Below are 14,339 nucleotides of genomic sequence, written 5' to 3' on the forward strand. Positions count from 1 at the left end.
GGAAACCAGGCACCTGACTTCCTATCATTGTTGTATAAGTAAAGTTCATACTGTATTTGAGAACATATTAACTTCCTGTGCTGACTCGTGGTATCTAGAATTCTTTCTTTTACTTTCTACAATTTACTTACTACTTATAATTGATTGATGCTATTTTGTCACTCTTATAGCTATTCAAATCTGTTATCTCCGATTTCTTTTCCAAGATTAATTTGAGGCTAACTCTAGTTATCGGGATGCTAAATACTGAACATGCCACCAAAAAAACTAAATCCACGCTCCCCTGCTACAAATAGAGTTCCACAGTGTGGCTCAGAGGCCCTTCTGGGAGCAGGGGAAGCAAGTTTAAGCGGGAAACACAGCTCCACCCATGCACCCCAACTCAAACCGATCTCTGCTTTTGTTTGTTGTAAATACTGGGCTTCCATGCAAGATTTGCAGGATTGTACTGCTTTGGAGGAAAAGAAAGTCTAAGAAATTAATGATTTAGGACATTGAAAATATCCAACATCAAAATTACAATGGAAGTCTTGACATGAAATACTTACTATTAGCCTCCAGTTGGTTACAGACATAACAGCAGTTTGTCTGAGAGAGAGAATTTTCAGAATGGGAGAGGGTAAGGAAAAAGAAAAGGAGAAAGATTTCTTTGACCTTATAAGGTCCATAATTTGAAACCAAAGTTAATAATAGGAAGCACTTGTAGCTAATCCATATCCAAGGGGGTGATCAGTCTAAAAAAGCTGAAGAGAACGTATCTGTTAAGCAGATGTAAAAATGTCTTCCATATTAACAAAAGTACAAAGCATTGACTCTAGTCACTTTTCTTATTTCTTATAATTGAGTAACTTTTCCCATTTCTTATAATTACTAACACTAGTTAGGTGAACTGTAATTAACTTTATTCATACGAAATAGGACTATTGATGTTGATGTTTGCTAGGTTAGGGTTTAAACAAACACATTTGAGATAACAGGAAAGTTTATTGACCATTGGCCTATTAAATTCATGACTGAAGACAACTAGAATTATGTACTTAGGGTTATAAAGAGATGCAGTGGAATATAATTAATATTTGCCTTTGTCAGACTCCATGTGATCTAACTAAACAACGGAAAAAAACTAGTTCTGATTCTGATTCTTTTCTTACTCTCTATGGATTTTCCTTAAAACAGTAAGAGAAAAGGTATACCGCTAAGTAACCTGTAACACCTATGACACTCACCTAGAGGGAATGTGAGCTGTCCTTTAATTAATTATTTAATTAATATTAAGTCCCTACTAAGGGGCTTAACACATATTCCAATGAGAGGCTATCCAATAGAAATACAATGCGAACCACATATATAATTTTAGATGCTCTAGGATAGCACATTTTAAAAAAGTATAAAGCTGTTGACATTAATTTTAGTAATAAATTGTGTTTAACTCAATGTTTCAAAAATGGTAATTTTAACACAATCAACATAAAAGTTATTTTAAATATTTTTATACTAAGTTTTCAAAATCGGATATGTATTTTACATTTATAGAATATCTCAATTTGGACTGGACATGTATTTTTAATCCTCACCTGAGGACATTTTTTAATTAATTTTTTTAGAAAGGAAAAGAGAGGGAAACACTGATGTAATAAAGAAACACTGATCTGCTGCTTCCCAACTGGGATTGAACCCTCAACCTATGAATGTGTCCTTACCAGAATTGAACCTGCAAACTTTTGGTGTATGGGATGATGCTCCAACCAACGGAGCCACCCAGCCAGGACTGGACTAAACACATTTTAAAAGCTTGATTGCTACATATGGCTTGTAGTTATCATATTAGGTTGCACAGGTTCATGACACATAATTTCAATAAACTTTTGTTGAGAGACAAAAAACAAATTTGAATGAACTCTGGCAATTGTAATCTCTCCTACAGTCTAAACCAAACATGCAGACTAGGTGTCCACGAGGATTTTATTACTAAAAGTCAGTGCTGCACTTATCTGACAAATTGGCAACAGAAAGCAATTCCACCAAACAAGTGGAGGCAAAATGGCCTTCAATATTCAACTGCCATAGAAAGGAGCTCTCAATTTCTTATGCCTTCACAAACCAGGCAAATGCCTCTGCACTTTTAAAAAGATTCAACAGAAGCTTAAAATTCATTTATACAGACTGCTAAATTTTGCTTGTATGTTACAAATATATGGGCTATTCTTGATAGAAAGGTTATCACAACTTATACATTTTCTTTTTTTTAAATATATTTTTTATTGATTTCAGAGAGGAAAGGAGGGAGAGAGAGGTAGAAACATCAATGATGAGAGAGAATTACTGATCAGCTGCCTCCTGCACACCCCGCACTGGGGATGGAGCCTGCAACCTGGGGGCATCAAACCCTGATCCCCTGGTTCATAGGTTGATGCTCAACCACTGAGCCACACTGGCTGGGCAAACTTATATATTTTCTCTGTTCATATTCTAATTCTAAAATCTACATCTGGTTTCTATTCAACTTTAACAAAATGATGGTAAGGTCTGACCTGGAGTGCTTTTCTATATTCAGTTAACACTCAGATTTATACCAACAGCACCTGGTTTCTAATGTGTTCCTTTTTTGGGGGTTGGGGGTGGGGGGAGGAGTGAAAACTGTCAAGAAAATGGTTGCTTTATTTCTCTATTCTATACCATTTGATTGGTAGAGAAAAGTCATAATATTCTTAGTTCATCTTTTTTTCCAGGAGTTGTCTACAACTTAACCTTTGCATATATTTTTTAAACATAAGTAGGTCTCCTTGTCTCCAGTCTTAGTGTTCAAATTCTCTAAATTTAGCTGCAGAGTGATCTTTCTTAAAGGCAAATGATATGCTACTTCTTCCTTGCTTAAATTCAATAGCATGAATCCTACTGGCTAAAAGTGATCCACCTGAGATTATTAGCAAAGAAAATATTTGTCCTAGTATTCTACACAAACATGCACCAATACTGCTTACCCACTGTCTGGAGATGTGATCTAAACCCAGAAACCTAGCTTCAGTATCCAAGATAGAGAGCTTACAATGGTGTGTGGTGGTGGTGGAGTTCCAATAATTTGTTCATAACAAAAAGAAAAGTGTCCAGCTTCCTCTCTGACTCAACAGAAGAATTTGTGCTACAACATAATGCAGAGGCAGTGCTGAGGCTCTGGGTTTTCCTTGTTCACCATTCTTATCTACACTAATAAAAGAGAAAGATGCAAATTGACTATAACTTCGTGACACCCCATAGCCAATCAGGAGTAAGTATGCAAATTAACCCGACAAAGATGGCGGGTTAATTTGCATATGCAGGTGTCAACGGGGTGGGGTGGGAATATCCCCGGGACCCAGGTGTTCAGAGCCAGCGTGCGTGCGCAAGCAGCTGGGGGCGGGGCAGGAACGTCCCCCTCAGCAAGTGAGCAGACAGTAGGGCCCTGCTTGCCTCTGGCTGTGGCAGCAAGGGGGAAGCAGTCCTCCGCAGGGCCCCCACAGAGAGCAGACACCAGAGTCTGTGGTGGCATCAAGCAGGCAGGTCTGCAGAGAGCAGAGAACCATGGGGAGCAGGCCTAAGCCGTCAGTAGGACATCTCCTGAGCACTTCCAGAATGGAGAGTGTGCAGGTCAGGCTGAAGACCTCCCCCCCACCCCTGTGCACAAATTTTGTGCACCAGGCCCCTAGTCTTTTATAACATCTGGTAGAAGCTAAAGTAGAATATAGAGATATAGTTAATTTTAATAAAGTCATGAAAGCATATTGAAGAAATAAAGGACTTTCAGGAATCAAGGGCTACGACACTAACTGATCATACTCCCAACCCCGATGGCTCACAAGATTGTACATCATTAGTGAACTGACAAGTCATCTAGCGTAAAACCACAGATTAAAAGAGTACTGGATTTGTTTAAGGAAAAATATGAATTTAAACTATTATATCTACATGGACAGACTTAATTCTCTACTTCACTCCTAAACCATCTCAAGTTTAATGGAATCACAAATGTGAAGGCTTGTAAAGCTACTTAGAGGAAATAAAAATCTCAATATCATAGAATTTCATTTCAGAAATATTAATTACGCTTTATTTCTGTTTCTGTATCCGGAATATACATTTCATTGTATATCTCTATAATCAAGTACCTGCCCTATTAAGGAAAGAGGCCCATTTGCTGAATGACCAATTTGCTAAATTATTTTCTTTTTTTTAAGAATTAAAATTAACTGCAGCTTTTTGTCAGGAATCTTTAGCTCAGCTCCACTAAATGTAAACTTCATTCTTTTCATGTTTCAGAAACCAAGCACTTTTTGAATGCTTAACATTTTATATGCAAAAGTTTAGGGCTTTCTCCAAACTTACTTTACCCTCTTTTTTACTTTTGCATACTATGTCCCCTTTGCTCCTATATCTAGCAGTGAAATACCTGTCACAAATTATGCTAGACTACATTCTGGGTATTTATCTAAATTTTTGCTCATTCAACAAACATATCCAGAGCTTCTATTAAGGTGACACATTTGAAATAGGATATTAAGTAAGTCAAAACTAGATGTATGCTCCCCCAAGGCAATACAGGACCCTGAAATTTTGGGAACCTCAGCTATATATTCTAACTATGTACCTTGTCCCTGTGCAATTCTGGAGTCATCCAGATCTTAAGTGCATGTCTCCTTTATGAAACTGTAGCAATCATCATTGAAAACTGATGCCATAAACTGCAGTGAAAATAAAATGGGCTGCTAAATTGCTACTGTTAAATACTGAATAAAAAAACTGAAATAACTAGTTTTCATTATATTAGTTACTATATTCTGGTTCTTTTAAGGTAATAACAACTGCAATTTACTCAGTACCTATGGCATGCCAGGTAATTGGTATTAATTATCTCTAATAACAAGCCTGCAATATAAAAATTTCCCCTTTTAATTTTGCAAAATGAGGCTAGGGAGTATAAATAACTTAGAATTCTGTAGAGAATTATATTTTTAAAAAAGTCTATTGTGCTAATTTTAATAAAAATGCCTTTGGCTTTCCTACTTTTAGTTTACATTTAAAGAATCATTTATATCAGTTCCATGGCTCGCATTTAAATGAAATGAAAATATATTCATCTTATATAGGGAATATATCTGGGAGATCAGGAAGGAAATAAAATAGTACTTTGTTCTTAACCCATCCCCACATTTACTTATTATGGCTTATTACGATATGTATACATTTATTACAGAATAGGTTTGCTAAACTTACGAGTAGGAAATTAATTTCAAAGGTAAAAGCATGTCATATTTTATGCGACATGAAATGGGTGAAATCTCTCTGCATCTTTGTTAAATTAAGATTCTGGACCTGAAGTAGATATGCGTTTTTAAACGACTTTGCTACTTTAAGTAGACCTCATAAGTGGCAGAATGTAAACTGTTTACTATGAGTTTTTATGAGTCCCGGTACTTTCAAAGTTATGGATGTGGTATGTTTTATTGTGACTGACGGTAAAATGCTGCTATAATAAAGCTTCCTGTCGGCTTGCTCAGTCCTGGAATGCCTACGGCACTTCCACTAAAGTACACGACAGAGAGGGCTCGAATCTGCATTGCCCATATTGACAGCTAGGGACATGACCGTGCAGAACAGTGTGGGGTGGAAGTTTGTTTTCATGACTATAGAAGAAGAGATCTGAAATGCCTTAGTTATGCCATCGCTTTGTTTACATTAGAACTCTGCTATGGATAATTTTCACCACGTGGGATGAGCACTGTTTAGAGTGTTCCGTCAATTTTCAGTTGTTCAAGGACTTTTAATTTCCATTGAGAACTAGGTTTCGGTTCTGTGAGTTGACATCAGGCTGACCCAACTGTGCCATCATTTATCCTGATGATATCCATCTTAAACGTTCATTTCCAGGTTTTATAAACCCAAAGCTCTCTTCCCCCTCCAAGGCCTGCATTTCCTCTGATGCCAAATCTCCTACTTGGGCCTTTCTTGTCTCCTCCTTTGGAACTTTGCTTCAAAAATTTAACTCATATGTCAGCTCCTCTCCCGCGGAGACTTTCCCGTCCCCTCAGCTTATATAGTTTCATTCTTAAAAACAAAACAAAATCCTTTCCCAACTTCTCTTCCTTCTCTTTCTTCCCTTCCTCTGTCAACATCTATCTATCTATCTATCTATCTATCTATCTATCTATCTATCTATCTATCATCTATATAAAACCCTAATATCTATCTATCTATCTATCTATCTATCTATCTATCTATCTATCTATCTATCATCTATCTAATATATCTATCTATCTATCTATCTATCTATCTATCTATCTATCTATCTATCTATCATCTATATAAAACCCTAATATGCCAAACAGCGGAACAACTCAACAGCTATGACGTGTGCTGACCAACCAGGGGGCGCATGCAGAACATAGTGGGCATGGGCAGCAGAGCGCGGAACATGGTGGGCACTGTCCACGGCGGGATGGTGGAGCAGGTGAGCAGGGGTGCCAGACCAAGGTGGGGCGCCAGTTGCTGTCATCGGGGCTGCTGGCAGACAGGGGACTGGGGGCCATGGTGGGAAAGGCTGGGTCGGGGTGCAGAGGATGGGCCGAGACATGCCCCTGTGCCCACCACAGCCTCTCAGCCCACAATTCCTTTCAAGGTGCACGAATTCATGCACTGGACCCCTAGTTCTAGAATAAAAGTCTAGTGTTATTCCTTCATTTCTTGACATCCTGCAATTGGGCTTCTAACTTTAATATCATATGGCATTCTTGAAGACAAGGATTTCCTGGCTGTCATGTCCTCTGATCTTTTTTTTTTTAGTACAACACACAGGGCATTTTCTCCTTAAAGTCTCTTTGAATTTGATGCCATCTGTATGTCTCCTGGTTTTTCTAACAGTATGCTTTTTCCTCCCTCCCTCCCTCTCTCCCTCCCTCCCTCCATATATTTTTATTGATTTCAGAAAGGAAGAGGGAGAGGGAGATAGAAACATCAGTGATGAGAATCATTGATTGCCTGCCTCTTGCACGCCCCCTACTGGGGATCCAGCCCACAACACAGGCATGTGTCCTCGACTGGAATTGAACCTGGGACCCTTCAGTCCACAGGTTGATGCTCCATCCACTGAGCCAAACCAGCTAGGGCTCTTCTTCTTTTTTTTAATCCTCACCTGAGGATATACTTATTTACTTATTGATTTGAGAGAGGGGGTGGAGGGGAAAGAGAGAAATATTGATGTAAGAGAGAACCATTGATTGGTTGCTTTCCGTACATACCCCTGACTTGGAATTGAACTTGCCACCCTTCGGTATATGGGATGACACTCCAAACAACTGAGCCATACCAGCCAGGGCACACTATGCTTTTTCCTAACACATTTTTCACAATACTTTCTCCCTGGATTATCACTTTCTTTTACCTCCTGACCAGTAGATATCCACACTGTGAATCTTGAATAGTTCATTGATCCAAGCTATGCATTAGAAATACCGTGGCACTTAAAAAACGTCAGATTCTCTGAGGGTTGAGGCCTGGATTTGTAAGAAACCCTCTGGTGATTCTGGTACTGGGCTATGGTTGCAGGGGCTATTCTTGGACCTATTTCGTCTTCCCTTATTACTCTCTCGCTTAGCAAATTCATGTATTTGGACCCTAAATATTATCATGCTAAGGTACAGTGGGTCCTTGGGTTACGTCGGAGATCCATTCCTACAGAGTGACATAACGCGATTTTCGCTGTAAGTTGGAACGCAGCTACATAAGCACCTACATCACTCACATGGAGCACATCCACAGCAGTAATGAAGCGAAACAGTAAAAAAAATCTAAAAGAAAGATAACAATTCCTGACCTTTACTTGTGGTAAATAAATAATAAAAAACATAAAGTACATATGTGCATACATTGAAATAACGGATTTTTTTTTTATTATAAATAAATGGGAGATAGCGATGTAACCACGAAACAATGTATGTCAAGTCCGACGTTATCTGAGGACTGCCTGTAATTGTTCACTAGTTCTGGATTATTATCAGAAAAAATAATTATGTGGCCATGTTTGGAAAAGATTAAACAGAGAGGTTATTTTTGGAAAGACCTCTCAAGGTCACATACATACTTCATACTGCTATGACATACATACATACTGTTATTCTCTCTCTATATATATATCTATCATCTATCATTTATCATCCCTCTATTATCTATCAATCATCTATCTATCAATTTATTATCTATCTATCTATCTATCTATCTATCATCTATTTTAATCCTCACCAAGGACATGCTTAGAGAGAGGAAGGGAGGGAGGGAGAGAGACATCGATGTGAAGAGAAACTGTCTGGGAGGTCAAGCCCCAACTCAGGTGTGTGACCTGATAACAGCTGCTCTTTGGTGCCTAGGAAGATGTTCAAATAACAGAGCCACTCTGGCTGGGCCACTGCTCTGACATTGAAAGCCCTCTTTTATAAAACGGTTGTTTGCATCCAAACTCATCTCCTACCTCCTATAATCCACTTTAAACATCACTGCCAGGTATCAGCATTAAGGCATAACTCTACTCTTGACATTGCCCTCCTAAAAAATCTTCAGTTACCTTTGGATTAGGGCCAACCTTAAATTTCTTACTCTGGTATTCAAGGCCTTGTAAGATCAGGCCTGAACCTTTGCAACTTGCTTTTGTCTTTCATTATATGATAAAAAAAAATGTATATCCCTGGCTGGTTTGGCTCAGTGGATGGAGCATCAGCCTGTGGACTGAAGGGTCCCAGGTTCGATTCCGATCAAGGGCACAGGCCTGGGTTGCGGGTTCAATCCCCAGTGGGGGCATGCAGGAGACAGCCGATCCATGATTCTCTCTCATCATTGATGTTTCTATCGCTTTTCCTTCTAAAATCAATAAAAATATTAAAAAAGAATGTATAGATTTTGAAGTCAGACATATTTGGATTGATACTATATTCTACCTTGGGCAAGTAATTTAAATCCTGCAAGTTTCATTTGCTTATAACTGCAAGTAAGATAATATAGCTTCCACTTACAAAGGTTATTTGGACAAGTTGATCCGTCTTACACCCTATACAGAAGTACTTGCTATCTCCTACTAAAAACAGTGGTGCTGAGAATTCAGTATGCATCATTGTAGTGGGGTACTGCTTACAAAAGGAGATGTCTATACTTTGATCTGGATTTGACAGGTCTGTGTGTGGACTAGGTAGGTCTCTAGAACGACACTGTGCAATAGATGCTAGCTACATGTGGCTACTGAGCACATGCAGTATTGAAAGTCTGAAATGAGGTGTGCTGTGAGGGTAAGATGCCCAACTTGAAGACGTATGAAAGGAACAATTCAAAATATATCATTAACAATTTTTTAATTGATTATATGCTATAGTGATATTTTGGCTATATCAGGCTAAACAAAATTTATTATTTACATTCATTTTACCTGTTTCTTTTTTTTATTTTTAATCCTCATGGGAGGGTATTTTTTCCATTGACTTTTAGAGAGAATGGAAGGGAGGATGGGGGAGGGACCGAGGGAGGTACCAGAAAATTTAAATGACACATGTGCTACACATGATATTTCCACTGGACAGCACTGTCCTAGAATGTGCTTTAATTATTTTAAAAATTTATCTTTATTGTTGAAATTTTTAACAAGTTCTTAGATCACCTTTTGAAAAACAATATATAAAATTCTGAGCTCTATAAAAGAATAATTGATGCCTTCATATATCTTTATGTCCCCAGTGTTCTAAACATTGTGGGCAGTTATCTGTACAGTACTAATTGAAGTTAGATGCACTTTAAATTTTAAGCCATCAAAAATTTTATAAAATATTTTATAAAAATATTTCATTAGAATTTCTGCATTTGTTTTTTCCCTCAATTCCTAATTATTTCTGAATTACATCTCTTAGGTAAAATAAAAATTGAAACTATTTGTTCCCAAATCATAAAGATAGTTTATTTTCTAAAAGAACTGTGTTTTTTTCTTTTCTAAAAATATAATTATTGATTTCAGAGAGGAAGGAAGGGGGAGAGAGAGAGATAGAAACATCAATGGTGAGAGAGAATCACTGATCTGCTGCCTCCTGCACGCTCCCTACTGGGGATTGAGCCCACAACGTGGGCATGTGCTCTTGACCAGAATCGAACCCAGGACCCTTCAGTCCACAGGTTGATGCTCTATCCACTGAGCCAAACAAAATTGTGGACTATTATTGTACTCAAATTCTTCATTTAAAACTAGTGGTTAACACTAAGCCAGGAACAAATGCTAATTTTTATAGCAGAGTAATAGGGCCAGAAGAGAAAAAAAAAAGAGAGACATATCTGGGAAGGAGGTCTCTATTTAGGGACAAATGGGGAGAAAATGGCTGACCACTCTAGAAGTAGAGAGCTAGGTCATTAAAAGAGATACAATTAGACATATGTAAGTTAATGTTAGGATGCAGAATAAACTTGACTTTAACAACTGTTAGAAGAGAAACAGTCACAAAATTAGAAATACCTCTTAAAGGTGACTTGGTATTAATCACTGATGATTTCCCCCCTTACCTCATTGCCACGTTGCTGCCATCAATAACGATCGGTCTCAGGTTTTCTCCATCATCGGTGACAATCTCTTGCATCGGAGAATCAGACCGCTGAGACTCCAGGGAAGACGTTTCCCGCATGATACTGTTCACTGTATTAACTGTTTGCTCAGCCTCACTTTTATTTCCAAGTTTGACGAGTTCTCCCAAAATATCATTGATTAAAGCGTCGGTACCAAGTTTATTCAGCACAAGCTGAACTTGTTCTTCAGAATAACCTAACTTAAGTGCAAACTCCAGTTTCGTTTGGTATTCTCGCACCACGTCAGGGGGTTTCTTCACTTCCTTGGATGTGGTCTGGGGCTCTTCGGGTGTCAAGTCTTGTAAGATTTCACTGCCTTTGAGGACATGAGGCTCTAAACAGGGAGACCTACATAGCTGTCTGTGAGTCTTGGTTAATAAGCATGGCTCTACCGAAACGCTACTCAGTTGTTCTGACTCATGATCAGAATTTGTGCTTTCTTCAGAGTCACCGGAGCTCGCGTTCTCTTCAGACACCTCCTTTCCTGCCTTCCCGGAATTAACTTTATCCATTGTTGGTTTTTCTACCATTGGCCAAGGTACAGATGTGCTTAAATGTGGGTCAGTGCTCTCCACACAAAGGTGGCCCAGGTCGTGCCCCAGATGATCCTTCAAGCCCATGAAGCTGTTCCGTGTACCTGACTCCACTTTGCTGCTTTGTCTGTATTCCTGAATGCAAAGCACCCCGTATTCCTAGAGGAAAATGTAAAATATTTAGAATTTAATATTTGTTTCATTTGTCTCAATATACAAGTGGAAAGGAGAATTACCAAACTATAAATACCTATGTTCGTTATGTTAAGCCCGTATTCTCTCAGCCCTCACCACCCTTGCCAAGATAGCCTTGTTTTGCAAATGAAGTTAGAAATGAGAAAGGCCATGGGATCCCTCCAAGGTAACAAAGTAATAAGTACTGAACCGTATTTTTTACCAATTTTTGTCTGACTCTAAAACTCCTATTCTTCTCACTAAATCATGCTGCTTCTCAACCAGGATGGGAGAGATTTTTTTTAACTGTTAGAAAGGCCTATGTATGTTTCTAGAGTGACATATAGAATACTATCAAAAAGCATGTTTTAGATATGCTATGACAGTTTATGTACATTTAAAAAGATAATTCATAAAAAATTGTAAAAATTCTTTTAAAGAGAAAGCCATGTGGAAAGGAAAAAAACACACACACTAATTTATAATTGTAAAAGTATCATTAATTCTAAAATTAATAATTTAAACAATCTAAAGACATTTCAAAAATGATTCCAGTACTGAGTTGAAAGAGCACAGATTCAGCAACAGCCAATATGAAATTAAATAATTATAAAGTCAATTATATTCCATTTAAGAGATAGTTTGCCCTAATAATCTTATTTTGTAAATACTAAACACAGCAACAGGATGCAATTTTTAATGTTTTGCTGCCCTTATTTAGCTCCAGGGACACTGGAGTTTATTTCATTCCAGGAAGTGGGGAAAAGCTCTTTTAGTCTATACACATTTATAGAAAGCAGAGAAAATATTTCACATAAAATTAGCAGTAACGCTGGCCAATTACTCAGTGGTTAGAGCATCAGCCTTCAGACTGAAGGGTTGTCGACTCGATTCCTGGTCAAGGGCACGTACTCGCTTGCAGGTTCCCCAGCCCTAGTAGGGACACATGGGGGAGGTAACCAATCAATGTGTCTCACGACAGTGTTTCTCTCTCTCCCCCCTCATCCCTTCTTCTCTCCCACTTGCTCTAGAAATCAATGAAAAAAAAATTCTCGGGTGAAAATTAAAAAAAAAATCAGCAAATAATTATGTACATTGAACAAATGTTAATTTCTTGAATTTTATAGGAGAAAATATTCCTATATCATATCAGATAACTAATTAACCATTATCTGCATTTAACAATAAAATCATCTTTTCTCCTACTTTCCCCCTATAAAATTGCTATTACTGTTTAAAATGCTTCTGCTGCTTTAGCATTTCCCTCAGAGTCTATTGGGAATAATTGTTACTTCTCTACTAGGAACAGGTTAGCAAAATAAAATTATTTTCTCTTGTGCTTCATTGGAAGAACTGTATTTACATCAGTAGTTTACTTATTAAGGCAATCTCAGTGTATACCCATGGATATTGTAAGCCAGTGGCAGCTGAATCTGAGACTGTCATAAAACATCTATTTATATAACCTAAAAAAAGATACTGGAAAAACATTTAATTCTAAAGCTCTTTAACATCTTATTTACACTAGAAAGGAGCTATTATATAAATGTTAAAAGAAAACGCTATTTTCTAAGTCCCACATTGAACGCATACTTGGTGAACTTACCAGTGCAAAATATTGCTACACAATGAAATAAATTATATTAATGATGGTAAATACTAGAGAGGAGAACATGGAAATCTTTCACTTGATACAATACACTTAAAATTCCTTCAGTGTAGAACTCCTGCATACTTACACAGGAGTTTTTTCAGATTTTACCCCTTGAGAAGACAGTAATTTTAATATCACTGTTCTACTAATGTAGCACTCATTAGTTTTAAAGAAACATTAAACTCTCCTGGCTCCTGAACGTACAACTGATAGAAATATTCCTTAGGAGAGCTCCACATACATCTGCTCCAGGATGAGGCTGTATCCATTTCAGTTTTTTTTCTATTAATATGGATATTCATGAACCATATTATTTAGAATTAAAGAAACTTTGGAACCAAATCTTTACACTCACTGATTTATTAACTACTGTAATACACTGACACCATGAAGCAAGTACCAAATCACCAACAGCATCCTAATAAAAGGGTATAGTTAAAAGAAAAACCTGCACTGTGGCCTTCGTAGAGCTCCCACCAAAAGTATTTTAAAAGAGGAAAACCTACTGGAAGCTGGGCTGCCTGGCAACCAGAAGCTGGTTGCTAAGCTGCACTCCTTTAACATGCCATCCTGAAGGCTAGCACAGTGAAAGCATAATTTGGTTTGAACAAAAGCCTATAAAAGAGACTGGGACTTAAGTGCGTCTGGTTTACCCTCTGAGAACAATGCAGCTGCCAAACCAATCTGGAAGCTCCGACATCATTGTTCTGTAAACCCCACAATCTGCTCTGACTGCAGGAAGTGTAGTTAATGGGCAACAGTTTTTATCTCCCCTGAAAAGTTTGGGTTTTGCAGAAGTGCTGTTGTGAGATAATTCTTCAAGATCATAATTCACTGACCAAATCTCTGAATTGAACTAGGAAATATAATTTTAATTTTGAGCAGTGTTTTTGTTATGGACTGTTTCAAACAAGATAAATACTTATAAAATATACAGCCAGTGGGGAAAATGAGAATGAAATGTTATGTTTACAGCATAAATAAAATTCTTGATTTTTCAAAGAAACAAAACCAGATACTATAGTTTTTAAACTGAAAATTAGTCACCCTAAAATGTACTTAAATCTTTATTAATCACCTTCAGTCTAATATAAAAAAGTACTGATGATACTATGTAAATCTGGTATGTAATTATATTATATACATAGAGAGAAAAAATGGGATTATCAGTTGTTTGCTTCTTACAATATTAAACCAGATAAAACTCATTTGCATATGAATGCATTTAGTGAATACCATACACCTTCAACTTGTGATAAATCATGTAATTTATATGTACTCTTTAAACCAAAAGTTTGAAATAATTGGACTAATATTAGTTTTTAAAAAATAAATATTTATTGATTTCAGAGGGAAAAGAAGAG

At 37.4% G+C, this 14,339-nt stretch overlaps 1 protein-coding gene across 1 annotated transcript in view; it reads right to left on the minus strand.

Annotated features, from left to right (window-relative positions):
* The window catches only part of ZC3H12C (zinc finger CCCH-type containing 12C), a 55,153-nt gene that overhangs the window by 22,896 nt on the left and 17,918 nt on the right, over positions 1-14,339 (minus strand). Inside the window, exon 2 of the mRNA XM_006760815.2 lies at positions 10,555-11,306. Coding sequence (XP_006760878.1) covers positions 10,555-11,234 — 680 coding nt within the window. The 5' untranslated portion in view covers positions 11,235-11,306. The remainder of the gene's footprint in view (positions 1-10,554; positions 11,307-14,339) is intronic.

This window comes from Myotis davidii, unplaced genomic scaffold (genome assembly GCF_000327345.1).
Source record: "Myotis davidii unplaced genomic scaffold, ASM32734v1 scaffold137, whole genome shotgun sequence".
Lineage (NCBI taxonomy): Eukaryota > Metazoa > Chordata > Mammalia > Chiroptera > Vespertilionidae > Myotis > Myotis davidii.